Raw genomic sequence first — 18,166 nt, 5'->3', positions numbered from 1 at the left:
CTTAAACTTATTCTAATGCCACTTCTTCAAAATAGACTCACCCAGGCCGTGGTATTTTGTGGAAGAGCCACACTCAAGGGGCCAAAGAGCTGCATGTGGCTCGCAAGCCGCAGTTTGCCGACCACGGGTCTAGGCCAATGGCCCGGGGTGGCGCTTCTCAAATCCCGGGTTAAAATGCAGATTCTAACTCGAGCTGCAGCCTGATGGTCTGCGTTCCTAACAAGCCCCAGGGGATGCCGAGATTCTGGCCCAGGGAGCCCACCGCAGGGAGAAAGGGCTGCAGGCTCAGCGTGGGGGCCTTCCCCCTGCGGCGGAGTGAGTCAGCAGTCACACAGATGGCACTTCCCGGCCTGCGAGTCCCCAGCAGCAGCTTGGGGACATCCCAAAGGGCCACGCTGTCTTTTCCAGGTGCTTCAGGATCTGACGACGGAAATGTGGAGATTCTGAGCTGCTGGGCGCCCTTGGTTTCCAGAAAACTCCCGGGAGTAGACACGGCTGGCGGGCTGGCGCTGACCCTGGGCAAGTCTCAGCACAAGGACACATCTCCACATGCAGAACACAAAGGTGACTCGCTGGTCGGAAACAGGACTCCCCAGGACTGAACAGTTGAAGTGATCATGCAAAAGGAAGAAAGTAACTAACGATTCTGAAATTATTGGCGTATATGTACCTTCATCATTTTCCTGAGGGCATAGAGAATAAACACAAGTAGATATAAGAAAAAGATGTAATATGGATTGTTATATATAATACATAATAATGTATGTACTATATAATGTATGAACTATATAACATATAAAAACTTCGTTTCTACACTAGGTTCTATTATTGAAGCAAGTTCGGCTGTCACAAACTCCAGTGCCCTGTACTTGAGATATATTTAATATACAGAAAAATATTAAAACAACAGAAAAAAACCCAAGTAAACAATAAGTTGCTGTTATGAGCAGTACAATAGCCTAAGTAAGCAAAATAACAAGGGCAGTTTTATTTGTCCCATCCATACAGAGTGGTTTTTATGTATTTTTAGTAACAAAAAGGCAACTGGGGGCCTAAGGGATTGTTTTCTTCTTGAGGCTCCTTGGAGCTCATGGATCCCTCGGAACCGCCTCTCCACGTCCAGTACCCTCAGCTCACCTTCATTTAGAAGCCAGACGGGAGCTGCCACCTCGGGGACCTGGACCTTGAGCGGGATACAGAAACTGTGTTTCAAGCCAGGTACCAGGCCCGCCAACTGCGCTCAGGTGCCCCCTCCTGGGCACCGAGGGAAGCAGGCGTCTTCCCACACAGGTAAAAAGGAAAGGTGGTTGAAGAAAAGGCAAGGAGAGGTATTTGGATGATTGCAAAAAGGAAAAAAAATCAGTAAGAACCCCCACTCCCAACCAGCCTAGCTATGAAAACAAAGGACTGGCCATATTGAAACTAGAAAAACACAAAAGCAATTTCCTTTAAGAATTCTAAAAATAAAAATTAGAAAACATCTTTGGAAGAAAGCAAAAGGTTGTTTTTGTTTCTTGTCACTAAAAATAGATGGTGGTTACACAGCTTGGGAGCCCAGGGTCAAACTCCACAAACCTTTTAAAAGTTAAAAAAAAAGAAAAGAAAGAAAGAAAAACTGGAACAATAAAGAACTCCTACAACTCAACAACAAAAAACAACCCAATTCAAACATGGGCGAAGGGTGTGAGCAGACATTTCTTGGGAAAAGAGATACAAATGCTAAGTACTTTAAATGATGCTCAACATCACTAGTCACCAGGGAAATGCAAATCCAAACCATGAGATTCCACCTCAGACCCACTAGGATGGCTACAGCCAAGAAAATAATAATAAAGCAAGTGTTGGACAGATGTGAGGAAACAGGAAACCTTATGCATTGTGCAAGGGCTGTGAGGTGGGGCAGCCGTGGTCCATGTGTCTGTGGCTAAGAGGAACGCAGCCCAATTGGTGGGGCTTGGAGGGCTTCGGGCTTGGTGAACACATTGCTGTGCTGGGGAGAGGAGGCCCAGAGAGGGCATGGCCGCTCCACCCTTTCCCACATCCCTCGCCCTGGGCACCTCTTCCCTTTGGCTGTGCCTGTGTCCTTTGTAATCAATCAGGAAGAGAAAGTAAAGCACGTCCCTGCATCCGTGAGCCGTTCTAGCAAACTATTGAGCCCGAGGGAGAGGAAAGCCCTGGTTTATGGCTGGTTAGTCAGAAGCACTAGTTAAAGCCTGGGACTTGGGATTGGCATCTGAAGTGGGGGGCAGTCTGGAGGGACTGCGCCCTCACCCTGCGGGGTCTGTGCTGGCTGCGGGTAGTGTCAGAATTCAACTGTAGGACACGTCCAGAGAGTTGGAGAACTGCTGAATGTGACAGAAAGGCCCCACACATTTGGTGTCAGAAGTGCTCCATGTGCAGAGGAAGTGAGTTTTATTTTGATATCCAAAAAGAGCCCCGTCGGTTGGAGCGCCATCTCAATACGCCAAGGCTGCGGGTTCCGTCTCGGGTCAGGGCTCACACAAGAACCACTGAATGCACAGCAAGTGGAACAAGTGATGTTTCTCTCCATCTATCTATCTCACTCCCTTCTCTCTAAAAATCAATAAATAAGGGTTAAAAAATAATATCCAGAAAGAATTGAAAGCATGGTCTCAAAGACACAGCATACACCCAGGTTCATAGCAGCAGTATTCACACATGGCCAGGACGTGCAAAAGCCCAAGTGCCCACTGATGGGCAAACAAACGTGGTCTATGCACACAGCCGCTTAGCACTCAGCCTTAAAAAGGAAGAACATTCTGACACACAGGATAGCACGGTGACCCTTGAGCACCTTATCCTGAGTGAAATAAGCCCGGCACGAAAAGTGAATGCCGTGTGACTCCCCCTACAGGAGGCAGGAGAATGGCCAGCTCATACAGGCGGAAAGTAGAATGGCGGCTTCCTTCTGAGAAGGGGACGGAGGAGTTACTGTTTAATGGATACAGTTTCAGTTTGCAAGATGAGAAAGGTCCGGAGATCGGTTGTACCACATGTGAATATATTTAGCACTACTGAACTGGACACTCAGAAATAGCTAAGAGAGTGCATTTTATGTGTATTTTACAATTAAAAAATTTTAAGTTGAAACAACACATCAGCACAATCATTCCTTCATTTGCTGCCCTGGCCACATCTGGCTCAGCTTCCAAAAACTTAGAAAGTTAGAGCTGGCGGGGATTTAAAGGCCTACTTCAGTTTCACAGGGTAAACCATGGAGGCCACGGCAAGGTGCCCTGGCCGTCTCGGTGGACAGCAGCAGAGACAGGGCTGGAGGGAAGGGCTCTCGTAGTTCAGACTGAGGCCTGCCCTGCACCCCGACCCTAGCTCACGATGGAAGAGTAGTGATAACTCGCATCCACTAGGGGGGCCTTCCCACACCCAGGGGCCCGGGGGCCAGGTGGGCGTAGGGAAGAAAATAGGCCTGTGGTTAAAGTCCACATGGTCTGACTGTCACAGCCCCTGAACACACCTGGAGGGAGACGAGGAGAGAGGTGACCCGCTGAGACGTCACAGGGCACACGCGGTCTCGTAGTGTGTTCCACCGGGTTGTTCTGTAATTTCCCCCACACAGACCTTAAAAGGAACGTCACCCCTCAGGCAGTGAAGAACTGACCCTTCTTCTGCCCATCTTCCGGAATATCACACACAGCAGGAGGCGTGCGTATGGGTTATTTTTTATTTTACGTTGATGATTGGGAAAATACCAACATGTAAGATGGAACTGAAGCTAACAGGTGATTGTACTGGCAGTTAATTGGATAATTTTGTGAAAATAAAGATGCGCCTGTTTAAACTGAAAAGCACTTTTAGTCACTGCTTGGGCTGGGACCTTTGCCAGGAAGGCGAAGGTGCTGGTGAGAAAGTAATCGCCCTCCCAGCGCCTTGCACGTCCTCAGGCACCTGCAGTCCCGGGACAGCAGAGCGGCGGCCGCACCCCCCGGGGCAGCCCCGGTACCCACTGGCTTATTCCGAGATTCCCTTTGGGCCAGTGAGGCTTTGCCCGGACGCAGTTCTCCAGGCGACAGGGCTCACTTGGCAGTGCGCACGAGGTAGGTTCTCTTTGCAGACATTCCTTTTCTTGCTTTAACCGGAGGGTGGCCCACGTCCAAGGTCAGAGCAACCCCTCAGCCGCCAGGCTGCCCGGAGTCTGCGATGCTGCCCAGCATCTAACTCTTCAAATCCGGGGGGATGTTCTCTTCGTCCACAGGCTGTTTGGGCTTTAACTGGCTGCTCAGGGTTAAGAAGGAGTATCGCAGGCCCCCCGCCATGCTGAAAGGAGGAGGAAGGGGAGATAAAGAATGCCCGCAGCTGCTCCATCTTGGTAAGCACAGTCAGCTTACTTAGAAGGGAGCTAGCGAGCCCCGTTTTATCCCTGTTTTTAGGTTACTTGATGAGCATTACCCCTCTTATTTCAGAAATCTTTTGGGGCAGAAAAAAAAAGAGTAGATCAAATCTAATACAGAACTGTGTTGAGAAAATAAGCACTCGGTTATTACTGAATAAACTGTACATTATTACCCTAAAATAGCGCCCCATGTCTAGAACCCCCAAATGCCCTTTAAAAGTATTTTGGTCTTCCCTCCTGCTATCCTCAGCCCGTGGTGCTTTGATGGCACACGAGTTTAATGAGGCCACTGCACCAGAGGGAGACAGGCCGGGGGCTCTTCCGGGAGGAAGGCGCATGGATTAAAGCCGACCTCAGCCCTGGAATGTTCATTACTCATGACACACAAGGGGAAAGAGATGAACTGAGTGATTTAAGTGAAATTATCTTAGAAATTGGCATGTCAAAACACCTACTCCTTCACTTATAACACACTAGAGGCCCGGTGCACGAAATTCGTGCATGGGGTGGGGGGTGTCCCTCAGCCCGGCCTGCGCCCTCTCGCAATCTGAGACCCCTCGGGTAGGGTCCCTAGGCCTGGCAGGCGATCAGGGCCTATCAGGGCTTTCCTTCCCCCAGCTGCTGGCAGCTAGCCCCGCCCCTGCTGCTGCCACTGCTTGCCATCTGTGCGGCACTGCACCCCCCTTCCCCCACCACCAGTCACCTCCCTCTGCAGGTGATAGGCATGGGGTGTGGTCATTTGGCTGGCCTGGGCTTCCCTCTGTGGGGCAATCACTGGCCGGCCCCGCACACCCACCACAACGCCGCTGGCCAGTAGCCTGGGCCTCCCTCTGCGGGGCGATCGTGGGGCGATGGCGGGGCCCCCCAACCAACTGCATCATACCTGCCTTGGCTGGCCTGGCGCCAGTGCGTGTCACAGCACCGTCATCCAGAGCATCGTTCTGCTGTTTGGTCCTTCGGTCAATTTGCATATTACGCTTTTATTATTATAGATTAATCAGACATTTACAAATTCATATTTTGCAAAAATGAGTTCACTTAAAAACCCCACTTACCAAATATTTAACCCTATGAAGTTTAACACAGAGAAAACGTAGTCTCCACCGACTAACATCCCAATGTAGGCAATGGATACATTCTGCAGGGAAAGAGACGATCAGTCATTTTAAAAGTGAAGAATTTTGGGGGAAAATACATGTCTATGGTGAAATCTGAAATTAACTTTTAATTACTTTGCACATAGTAGGTGCTCACAGAATGTTGGATGAATGGAAATCCATTGCATATAAAAAAAATGAAGTGAACTGTGGCGTGGCAATCACAGAAGACTGCATTATTCGTGCTTCACACACGGGAAGAAGAGGTAAGAGTTGGGTAATAATCCACTTTCCAGATCCCATCTCTCTACCATCACTGGGTAGTGAACTTTCATTATATTGACCCTAAACTTGAACGGATCAGAGACGTCTCATCAATTCCAAGCCGCACTCTGTCCAGCGTATCACAGGAGGCCTCTGGGCAGCTGCAGACAGCCTCCGGGGCCCAGGCAGCTTCCCCACCTAGTCCACGTGAGGAGGAAAACAAAGCAACTATGGAAGAGAACGCAGACACCCTGTCCTCTTCATCCGTGCGTGCACTCAGCTGCCTGCACGCACACACGTGCCCAGGCCCACGGTGAGTGGGGCACCTTGTCACGGAGTGGCTGTCTTCACAAGGATTCCCTTTATTTGTCGGCAGATTCTCCCAGGAAGCCAACGTGCAGATGACAGGACGTTTTGGTGAGCGCGGAAATTTGGCCATGTTTCAGCTTTTTTACTCCATTTTCCCATACCATGCCCCTGCACCACCCCTAATTAAAACATCATAATGTGCCTCCCCTTTTGCAATTAGCTAGTCCTCCCTCTGTTTTATGGGTTAGAAGACGGAAGAAGTGATCGCCCAGGCACAGCTGGAAATGTCACAGCCTCCACTCTTACTCCACTGATAACAACAAAATCAAACTCGGTTTCTACAGCAAAGACTGGGTTCACAGGAAGTCCTGCTTCGACTCCATACACACACACACCCCACACACACCCCCGGCTTCAGCTCTTACCTTGATGGCTCCCACCACGGCCGTGGTCAGCGCCGAGTTGTAGTGGCTGCACAGCACGGTGGAGTACATCAGCAGGAACCTGCGAGGGATCAACACCTGAGCACCGGCCGGCTGCATGAGAACCGCCGGCTGCTTCAGTCGAGTGACCCCGAGGGCACTTGAGTGGATTTTACCACCTACACATTAAAACGTCTTTTAACTCTGACCTTTCACAGGAGAATGGTCCAGTCATGCATTTGCCAGACTTCCTACCTTAAGTATCCTTTTCATTTTGTCTGTCTCTTTCCCATTCATGGTTCCTCAAAAAGGGGGTAGGAACAATGAGATTTTTTTTAAACGATCTGAAATCTTTCATTTGACAGCTACACTAGAGCACTGGGTTTTAATCCCCTCTGTGCATCAGAACCGCCTGGTGCACTTTATTGTTGTTGTTGTTGTTAATCCTCACCTGGGGATATTTTTTCCATTGATTTTTTGTTTTAGAGAGGGTGGAAGGGAGGAAGGGAGGGAGGGAGAGAGAGAGGCAGAGAGAGAGAGAAACATCGATGTGAGAGAGACACATTGATTAGCTGCCTCCTGCACGTGCCCTGACCAGGGCAGGGATGGAACCTGCAACCCAGGTCCGGGCCCTTGACTGGGAATTGAACCTGAGAGCCTCCGGTGCACAGGCCAGCACTCTAACCACTGAGCCACCAGCCAGGGCACCTGGCACACGTTTCCACACGATGGTGCCTGGCAGAGGCTCTCCTTCCAGTGGTTCGGGGGTCGGGGGGTGGGGGGGAGAGGGGCCACAGGCAGTGTTAGCTCCGTGAGGAAGCCCACGAGCAGCCAGCGCTGAGCAGCACAGGTGTTAGGATGGAAAATCAGCGAGCAGCTGCTGGCTTTGGACAAAGGCGATTGACATGAATGGATTTCCCGTGTCAGTGACACCCCATACCTATTACCAAAGTTAACTCAACAGGCATTCGACACTGTCAGCACTTTCTTACCCACTTGCCAATAAAATGACCACAGAACTGTGCCCAAGCACCAGACAGGAAAATACACACACCCATGAAAGGACCTACAATCCAGTCACAGGGACACAAAGAGATTCGTTACCACCAAGTAGTGAAGAAAACTGGCTTCAAGGTAAGTGGGGAGCAAAACACCACCCACCTGAATCAGGTGATTAAATGCTGACAGAGATCACAATCAACAGGGGTACGGCGGCGGGGGGGGGGGATAACACTGGATTTTAAAGCCAAATCCCAGTTGGAAGGCAGGAGCAGAGGGAACCCCAAGAGAGGACTCAGCCTGTGCACCTGGAGGATAAATCCTGCGGGAATTCAGCGCTCAGTCTCCAGTCCAGGCCCAAATCTCTCACTGCTGGTAACAGAATCAGAACCAGAACAGTAACGGCGTTTAGCCTGAGATGTTTATTAGCAGGGGTGGTAGAGAACAAAGATTAAAGTACATCACGAGTTAACATAAAGTTGAGGAACAGACTCAATTACAATCTTCAATTTTGTAATTCTCAGAAAAATCTCTGTTCTCGAGGATATTGCAATAATTTGACAAGTGAGAGAAGCCACCATCTCGGCCTGTGTGGCTTTAATTTGGAATGTGCAGCTGACAGACTTGCAGGTTTCATCTGAACATGCTACTCACATGTTGAAAAGAAGCTGATTTATTTTCAACTTCTGTTTCTTAGTTTTCAGAGGGCTGCTTTGCTGTGCAAAGCAACCAGCTTCATTAGCTTTGCTAGGGCCGCATTAGGGCCTGGAATTACTGGGGGAAATCAGGTAAAGCAAATTGTAAATGCAGTTTTAAGGGGTTAAAAACCTTTTAATTCACTAAGTTGTAAATGGAACTAATTTACAGTAAATTGTTTAGGAGATTTTAATCAGTTAAACTTGAGATAACAAACCATTAATCAAATAATGAAAGTAAAATTATGTTTATGCAAAAATTACTGGCTTTATAAATAGAGCAGCAGTATTTATATATTAAAGGCTTAACGAAACCTCCGTTTTAATTTTTACATTTTTAATAAATTCAACATTAATGTAGAGCCCCGAGGAACTATAAATAATCCTGCTCATGCACAAAACGAAAAGATTGAAAAACGCAGCCTGCAGTTGGTGAGGGGGCGGCTCTGCGGGGCCCGGGGAAGAGACAGTGCCCCCAGCATCTGCTCTGGAGGAGCCCAGAGTCTACAAAATCAGAGAGTGCAGCCCAGGGCAGGGACCAACCCAACTCAGGGACACAGGAAAGCATCCAGCAGGCTTCCTCACGGCACTGCAGCCTCACACCAGGACAAGCATGGACATCCTTTAGTGTTATTTTCACTTTGAAGTTCCTATCCCAGGGTTCTGGTCCCGCATTTTCTCCATTCCACGTTTTAGTGAAACAATCTGGGCCTGCATTCAGAATCACGGACACCTTGGATCTAAGATCCCAATGTCCACCTACCACGAGTGTGGGTGACCAGGACACTCACTGGACAGCTGGGGAGGAGCTCCCTCTCTAACGTGCTGGGGGTGGGGTGGGGGGTTGGGTCTGAATTAGCCAGCAGATCTTGGTAACAGATGGCGTCGCCACAGAAAGGCTGCAGTTCTTAGTGTAACCACTAGGTGTCCCCAAAGAGGATGAATATAAAACCGCAAGATCAAGGTGGTGTATTTTTTTTTCTCTAAGAAACAGAATGTATTTCTATATGCAAATAAGTACCTGTGCAATCCTTTGGTAAAGACCTAGGTTCTAAACTAAAAGAACCTCTATTAACTCAGTCCAAAGGAAACCACACCACTTTTAACACCAAAATGTCGACCTGCACATGACAGTTTTGATTTTGGCACCTGTGGTTGAATAAAATGCTAATATATTTAAAAGCACTGCAAATACTCAGCAGCTTTTTGCCATTCTGCATTTTTTTAAATCGCATATCATCTGTGTACATTTGAAAAGTAATAGCACATATATGATATACATCTATTTAGATAGCAGATGCCAGCTATGCCCAAGGAATAGAGGTGCCCATGTGGACAGCCCTGGACCAGAACCCCTGCTCAAAGGTTTCCTCCTGTTTCTGCAAATCACACACACACACACACACACACACACACACTTCACATATTTACCCAAGCCTGTCTGGCACACTGGTGGCCGACACAAACAGAACTCAAATGACCTCATTTACAACCTGCTGCTGGTTACCATCCCATGCACAAGCATATAGAAATTCAAAACAGATGTTCAGGTAATAAAAGGCACTTTAACACTCCTTGCACCGACCACAATGGTACCCAGAACATTACTGTTCTATAATTCTGGGTTTCAAAGAATGTCAAGCATTCTCATCTTGCCATCTCTGATAGGACTCTCCAACCCCAGGCCTCCGTGATGTGTGAAGACACTGGTCATGGGATGAATAGGCCCGTCTTCCTAGAGCAGTGTTCGGCAAACTGTGGCTCGTGAGCCACATGCGGCTCGCGAGCCGCGGTTTGCCGCTCTGTTGACTAATGAGTTTTCCGACCACTGTCCTAGAGCATTGATCACACACGAAGATTTCTTTGCTGGGGAATTATGGGAATATCTGCCACCTTCAAAGCTCTGTCGTACCAGTGCCCAGCAATCCACAGCATCCTGTTCTCTCGTGTGCTGCATCTTGCCAGTATCAATGACAGTTCAAAGAATAGAACACCTTTTATCGAGAGTAGGGAAATCTGATGCTTTTGTGTTTTTATTAAGGAATACATTACTGCTTCCGTGGGGTTAAAGCAGGGGTGGGCAAACTTTTTGACTCGAGGGCCACAATGGGTTCTTAAACTGGACCGGAGGGCCGGAACAAAAGCATGGATGGAGTGTTTGTGTGAACTAATATAAATTCAAAGTAAAGGAGCGGAGGGGAGAGCAAGAGAACCGGATAGAACAGCCGGATCCGGCCCGCGGGCCGTAGTTTGCCCACAGCTGGGTTAAAAGGCCTGTTACTGGGACAGAAACAGATTAGGATAATCTCCCTCAGGCCTGAGGGCAGGTGCCAGTGGCTGGTATCAATGAACCGGAACCTGTCATTTCTCAGGGAGATTAAAAAGACCTGCAGAACCAGCTTTTAAAATCCAGCTAGTCAGCTTACTTCCACTCTGTGTTTTACAATCTTCGCTCCCACAATCCAGCTTATCTTCCTGACACAATTTCACTCGTCATACGCTTTATTTACAAACGCCTGATTACAAATAGCATTTCTTAACGCTGAGTCCTTCACCATAACTCCAAAGAAAATTCCCTCCTTTTCACCATTCCATTGGCTCTTAAATCACATTTTTGAAGTGTTATAATTTTTTAAATTTACTTTCAGCCGAAACCAGTTTGGCTCAGTGGATGGAGCGTCGGCCTGCAGACTGAAGGGTCCCAAGTTCGATTCCGGTTGAGGGCATGTACCTTGGTTGCAGGCACATCCCCAGTGGGAGGTGTGCAGGAGGCAGCTGATCGATGTTTCTCTCTCATAGATGTTTCTAGCTCTCTATCCCTCTCCCTTCCTCTCTGTAAAATATCAATAAAATATATTTTAAAAAAAAATTTACTTTCAACTTGGGATAGAGGTTCGGTGGTTGGAAAAGTTTGAAATGAAAATTTGAGCGCAGTGACTGTAAGTAGGAGGCTGAGCGTCCGAGGCCTCAGGTGTCTGGGGTGGACGCTCCTTGAGCAGGGACTTGACAGAAGGGACAGCCAAGCCCAGCGCCAGTTGTCTGAAACCCAAGGACGCTCTCAGAGGCTCAATCGTTTCTACTACGGCGAAGAAGCAATGGGCCCATCCCAGGGTCCTGTGAGTGAGAAACTGCAGAAAGCAGGGTTCTGCAAAACCCTCCAGGCCAAAATGGAAGCTTCCCTCTAAAGCAGCTTCAGAATGAACACTGGACCCTGGAGTAAAGTATACCCCACAGAAGAAAACTCTCAAATCCATGCTAAGGTAGACCCAAATCTGTCCGAGTGAACAGAGGACAGTAAGCCCTGGCCGCGTGGCGCAGTTGGTTGGAACGTCGTCCCATAGTTTGCAGGTCTGATTTCTGGGCAGGGCACCTACCTAGGTTGTGGGTTCGATCCCTGGTTGGGGTGTGTACAAGAGGCAACCAATGGATGTTTCCCTCTCTTTCCCTTCCTCTCTCTAAAATCAATAAAAACATATTTTCAGGTGAGGATGAGAGAGAGAGAGAAAGAAAGGACAGCCAAACTGAATGGGCTGGCCTCAAGAAACAGAAATATTAACAACAATATGTAATACTTATTGAGCATTTCTATATGTGTGTAGCACTGTTCTAAGTGCTCTTTACTCATTCAGTTCACAGAACCCCACCTTATAAATCAGATACTTTAGCAGCTAAAGTTTAGCTCATTGTTCCCAGTTTGGAGGTAAGGAACTGAGGCTCGACAAGGTTAAATAACTTAACCAAGAACCATCCTATCTAATAAAAGAGTAATATGCAAATTGGCTGTACCTCCACTATACCCACAAGCCACTCCCACAAGCCAATCAGGAGTGAATATGCAAATAAACCCAACCAAGATGGCTGCGGCCACAGAGAGCAGGAGGGAGGCAATGAGGAAGCCAAGCTTTCTGCCTGCCCTTGCCAGCCCAGGCCTCCACTCCAGGCTACAAAGTTTCAATTATAGAAGATAAATAAATCCCAACAGAAATGGCGGCAGCCACGGAGCTGGAGAGAGTAGGAGGCTAGGGTTGCCCCCAACGATGGAGGAAGCCAAGCTTCTGCAGCCCTGGCCTGCTTTGGCCTCCGCTTAAGGCTACAAAGTTTCAATTATAGAAGATACATAAATCCCAACAAAAATGGCTGTCGCCATGGAGCAAGCAGAAGGCTTGGCTCTGCTCAAGGCTACAAAGTTTCAATTGTAGAAGATAAATAAATCCCAGATACCAGGGCCTCCGCTTGGGTCGCCGGGGGGTGTGGCCGGCCTGCAAACCACCACAGGTCCTGGCCCAGGACGCCCAACGCCCCAAGGGAACCCCAACCCTGATCCGGGACACCCTTCAGGGCAAACCAGCTGGCCCCCACCCGTGCACCAGACCTCTATCCTATCTAATAAAAGAGTAATATGCAAATTGACCATCACTCCAACACCTAAGATGGCTGCCCCCATGTGGTCAAAGATGGCTGCCCCCATGTGGACACAAGATGGCCATCACAAGATGGCCAGCAGGGGAGGGCAGTTGGGGGTGACCGGGCCTGCAGGGAAGGGCAGTTGGGGAGGACCCAGGCCTGCAGCGGAGAGCAGTTGGGGGGTACCAGGCCTACCGGGGTGGGCAGTAAGGGGTGACCAGGCCTGCAGGGGAGGGCAGTTAGGGGTGACCAGGCCTGCAGGGGGGGGCAGTTAGGGGTGACCAGGCTGGCAGGGGAGCAGTTAGGCATCAATCAGGCTGGCAGAGGAGTGGTTAGAGGGTGATCAGGGTGGCAGGCAGAAGCAGTTAGGGGCAATCAGGAAGGCAGGCAGGCGAGCAGTTGGGAGCCAGCAGTCCTGGATTGTGAGAGGTATGTCCCAGATTGGAGAGAGTGCAGGCTGGGCTGAGGGACACCCCCCATGCATGAATTTCATGCACCAGGCCTCTAGTTGATAATAAGTGGCAAAGCCACAATTGAAACACAGACCATCTGATTCCAGAGTTCAGACACTTAGCTGTTGGAATGATGTGATGATTTTAGTGTCCTCAAAAGACCTACTTAAAAAACTGAGGCCTACCAAGTTTTCATCCTTAAAGTTTGATGAAATCTAAAATGTTAATGATTTCATCATTTTTACTAATTTATTTATAATTACTATGCTTTAGGACATTTTCATTTGCAAAATGAGTACTGATAAAATAGTATACTAAAAACTTTTAACAGGAGAGTATTTGTTTTCTATGAAGCACATTATTAAATGGTGCAGGGAGAAACCAAGATGGTGGCATAGGTAAACACCTAAACTGCTGCCTCACGCAACAATATCAAAACTACAGCTAAAAGACAAAACGGACACCATCCAGAACCACAGGAAAGCTGGCTGAGTGGAAATTCTACAACTAGAAGGAAAGAGGAAAGCACATTGAGACTCAGAGGAGCTGCAAAAGGCTGAGGTATGGAGACACACGCGCGGGGAGGACTGACTGCTCAGTGCACGGACGGCTGAGTGCGCGGTTGGCTTTCTAAAGCGGAGGGAGACAGAAGCTCCCGACTGCGCTGAACTCCAGTTCCGGGCGAGTTTCTGGGAACCCAGACTCATTCGGGGAGAAACTGGACTGTCTGGCAGCAGGCAAAACTCAAGGGTGGATTTCTCTCAGGGGTGCTTGCAGTGATTACCGAGGGACACTGAGACCCAGGGGCCTCATAGGGCAGGGCTGACAGGAAACCAAGGCTGTCTGCTCCGCCATGAAACTCCGCCCCATCCAAGCTGAGCACAGAGGCTTTTGCAATTTTGCAAGTCTTGTCTCATAAGGGTGTCTCCAGCACAGAAGTTCTCCCAGCGTAGATACAGCTGATCCTCACAGCCAATTGGCCTGGAGGTCAATTCCTCCCAGTGATACCAACAACAATCAAGACTTAACTACAACAAGGCTATACACACAGTCCACAAAGGGGTGCACCAAGAGTGTCCACCTCAGGTAACTGGGGAGGCTGAGCCACTGTGCCCTAGAGGACACCTACCACACAAAGCTACTCTACCAACTCAGAGAAGCAGCGAAAATGCGGAGACAAAGAAACATATCACAAATGAAAGAAATGGAGGAAAGCAAAAGAGTGGATATAGAGTTCAAAACCACAGTTATAAGGTTTTTCAAGAATTTCCTAGAAAAGGCCGATAAATTTAGCGAGACCCTCGAGGATATGAAAAAGGACCAACTAGAAATTAAACATACACTGACTGAAATAAAAAATATTATACAGAGACCTAACAGCAGACTAGAGGACCACAAGAATCAAGTCAAAGAGTTGAAATACCAAGAAGCAAAAAACACTCAGCCGGAAAAGCAAAAAGCAAAAAAAATCCAAAAATTTGAAGATAGTGTAAGGAGCCTCTGTGACAACCTCAAGCATACCAACATCCGAATTATGGGGGTGCCAGAAGAAGAGAGAGAGCAAGATACTGAAAACCTATTTGAAGAAATAATGACCGAAAACTTCCCCCACCTGGTGAAAGAAATAGACTTACAAGTCCAGGAAGCGCACAGAACCCTAAACAAAAGGAATCCAAAGAGGACCACACCAAGACACATCATAATTAAAATGCCAAGAGCAAAAGACAAAGAGAAAATCTTAAAAGCAGCAAGAGAAAAACAGTTAATTACCTACAAGGGAACACCCATACGATTGTCAGCTGATTTCTCAACAGAAACTATGCAGGCCAGAAGGGGGTGGCAAGAAATATTCAAAGTGATGAATAGCAAGAACTTACAACGAAGATTACTCTACCCAGCAAAGCTATCATTCATAATTGAAGGGCAGATAAAGAGCTTCACAGATAAGAAAAAGCTAAAGGAGCTCATCACCGGCAAACCAGTATTATACGAAATGCTGAAAGGTATTCTTTAAGAAGAGGAGGAAGAAGAAAAAGGTAAAGATAAAAATTATGAACAACAAATACATATCTATCAACAAGTGAATCTAAAAATCAAGTTAATAAAAAATCTGATGAACAGAATAAGCTGGTGAATATAATAGAATCAGGGGCATAGAAAGGGAGTGGACTGACAATTCTCAGGGGGAAAGGGGTGTGGAGGGTGCGGGAAGAGATTGGACAAAAAGCGTACACCTATGGATGAGGACAGTTCGGGGGAGGTAAGGGCAGAAGGTGGGGAGGGAACTGGGTGGAGGGGACCTATGGGGGGAAAAAGAGGAACAATTGTAATAATCTGAACAGTAAAGATTTATTAAAGTTTTTTTAAAAGTAAAAATAAAAAATAAAAAATAAATGGGGTGGGTGGTATATGGAACTGTACATAGATGGGGTCAAGCCCCAGAGAGTGACAGCTTCCACCCAGCTCCGCAGGCCACAGCACTTATAGGACAGCTCCCCCAGAGGGCTCACTTCTTGATTCCCTTCATGGAATAGTCACATAATAAAGTACAAGTATCTCTTCAAGTTTATAACAACACTAGAAGCCCGGTGCACGACATTCGTGCACTGTGGGGGAGGGGAAGGGAGTCCCTCAACCCGGCCTGCACCCTCTCACAGTTCAGGATCCCCTCGGGGGATGTCCAACTGCCAGCTTAGGGGGAGCGGGCCTAAGCTGGCAGTTGCACATCCCCCGAGGGTTCCTTAGCGCTACCACGGAGGTGGGAGAGGCTCCCACCACCACCACTGCACTCGCTAGCCATGAGCCCAGCTTCTGGCTGAGCGGCACTCCCCCTGTTGGAGCACACTGACCACCAGGGGGCAGCTCCTGCGTTGAGCATCTACCCCCTGGTGGTCAGTGCACGGCATAGCAACCGGTCGTTCCACCATTCGGTTGATTTGCATATTAGGGTTTTATTACATAGGATGAGAAAAGACTTGGAAACTTGGCTCTGCTGCTCACAGGTGAATGGGCCGAGGCAGTAGAAAGGTGCTGATCTGAGTTTGTATATATAGGTTGATTTTTTTTTTTAATTAGAAAGGGAAAAAAGATGGTTTGATAAGGGTAACTCACAACATGACTTTGTAGACTGTTTTTGCAGTTAAGTGTTCTCAGGCAACAACTGGGAAAACTACAAATATTTTACTAACTTATGTTAGTAAACAACAATGGCTGCCTCAGCACTTTGAGTACTTAGTCCTCTCTCTCCCCTTGAGAACAACCAATGACTGGAAAGAACACATTATTGGAGAGATTGTTGGTCTTTCAAAATCACTCCTTTGAAAGAGGAGGAACTGGGTGCGGAGTAGTAAGCAATCAGGGCCTGGCAACAGTCAGGGCCGCAGACAGTGGGGCAGGGTCAGCTGCCTCGGGGCAGGCAGAGCAGAACAGCACTGTCTGAAACTGAACCCTGGGCCAAACTCCAGGTGGGGGAGACGGACCACTGTAGCCCCCATAACCAGACCCTCAAAAAGGCCTGAAGTGTCCAGGTCAGGGGCAACCAGCTGGAGCAAAATTGATTTGTCCCTGTAGGAAAGTTTCTCAAATTCCCAATTTCAGCCAATAGGCCTGATTAAGATTAAGCAATAGACTCACAATCACAAGTCATCAAGCACACTAGAAAGAAGACCATAATGACAGTCACAAACTACACAGTTAGTCAATAAAGTACATATTTAGATTCTCAAAAACTGTAGATGTTGGAATCATATGATACAGAACATAGAATAGCTATGCATGTGACACTTAAGGAAATAAAAGGTACAGTCACAAGGACTGAAAGAATGAGAAAAGAAGTTTGAAAAAAGGCTGTGAACTTGGACAAATAAAACATAAAATTGTTCAAATAAAAGAACTCCATCATCAGGTTAAACATTAAGTCAGACACAGCTAAAGAGAGAATTACTGAACTGGAGGATATACATAAATATTTTTACTGTATGTGGCTGCATTATGCAATTAAAACCCAGTTTGAAAATTGAGTGCTGATCAAAGAGATCATGAGTTACCTTTCTTCAGATACACATAATTAAAATGGCAGTCTTCATAGTTAAAAAAATAAGGGGGGAATTCATCTTTCTTCACAGGAAAAGCCTTTTGATAACTCCCTGAGACTCATGAAAAAACGCTTTTGTGTGGGAAAAGACACAGGTGCTTATATACACATGGAGCCCAGCCCTGGAAGGATGCTGCAAAGACTTCAATCAGTGCTTGTCTCTGGAGAGGAATCCTGCGGGGCTGCCAGACAGGAAGCAGGGAAAGTGGACGGATGAAGGAGGATGAGGGAGGGAGGGTGGCGGCCTGTCCTGTGCATTCTTTCGCAGGTTTGGATTATTTGCTAATTGCATGTATTACCTGTTCCTGAAAATTTTCAGGTTTGGGGAACATAAAAAAAAAGAAGAAGAAGAAAAGAGAGACATGGCTGCATGGCTCTAACAGGAGAATATTCCTAAGAAATTTTTTAAGAATAAAAGCCTAAAATTATTGGACAACATAATGACCTTGACATCTCTCAGAAATTTCCCTGAATACAGCAGGTACAACACTACAGAAAATGGTTGTCATTTCCACTATATATGTGGGCTAGAGCTTGGAAAACGTGGGACATTGTGACAAAGACAAACACAGTACGGAATCTGACATGTCAACTAACTTCATTTCAAACTGTCGGAAATCAATAGGCAACATCATATTTGGAATAGACTGTGACATGTGACATGGGTCCCAGTCCACTCCTCTGCTACAGGGGTACTTTCCAGCAAAAAGTGGAGAAGCCGAAACAAAGGAATTTTGACAGAACAGAGAGAATGTATATTTTTTTATATTACCTGTCAAGAGATGGTCTATGGGACCAAAGCTTGTACTTATCTATGGTTTCTTACCCCAAAAAACAGGAAAGAAGAAACTGTATGATAAACAGAACATTCTTCCATTGGTTGAATTCAGTAGCCTGAAGGAAATTAATGATTAGATTAATAACGTTACAGTTTAGATCTACTGGTTTTACCAAATTGTGCATTTTATTTAGTACATGAACCAAGTTCCCAAACAGAAAATATATGTGTTTTTTTTTAAATATATTTTATTGATATTTTACAGAGAGGAAGGGAGAGGGATA

The 18,166-nt window shown here is 47.2% G+C and overlaps 1 protein-coding gene across 4 annotated transcripts in view; it reads right to left on the bottom strand.

The window, feature by feature from the left end:
- Positions 1 to 386: 386 nt before the first annotated feature.
- SLC35D2 (solute carrier family 35 member D2) overlaps positions 387 to 18,166 on the bottom strand; it is a 69,447-nt gene continuing 51,667 nt past the window's right edge. The window contains exons 9-12 of one of the 4 annotated variants that reach the window (XM_080667249.1): positions 17,931 to 17,998; positions 6,465 to 6,543; positions 5,425 to 5,507; positions 3,684 to 4,293 (exon numbers count right to left, since the gene is read on the bottom strand). In XM_080667249.1, the coding sequence (XP_080523375.1) occupies positions 4,191 to 4,293; positions 5,425 to 5,507; positions 6,465 to 6,543; positions 17,931 to 17,998 (333 nt within the window). In that variant the 3' untranslated portion in view covers positions 3,684 to 4,190. Of the gene's footprint in view, positions 599 to 3,683; positions 4,294 to 5,424; positions 5,508 to 6,464; positions 6,544 to 17,930; positions 17,999 to 18,166 lie in introns of those variants that run through there. The other 3 variants (XM_080667251.1, XM_080667250.1, XM_080667248.1) reach the window with 3 other exon arrangements.

Source organism: Plecotus auritus, assembly GCF_963455305.1.
Source record: "Plecotus auritus genome assembly, chromosome: 5".
NCBI lineage: Eukaryota > Metazoa > Chordata > Mammalia > Chiroptera > Vespertilionidae > Plecotus > Plecotus auritus.
Note: the sequence above shows the minus strand (reverse complement) of the source record. Positions and strands in the feature narration are given on the sequence as shown.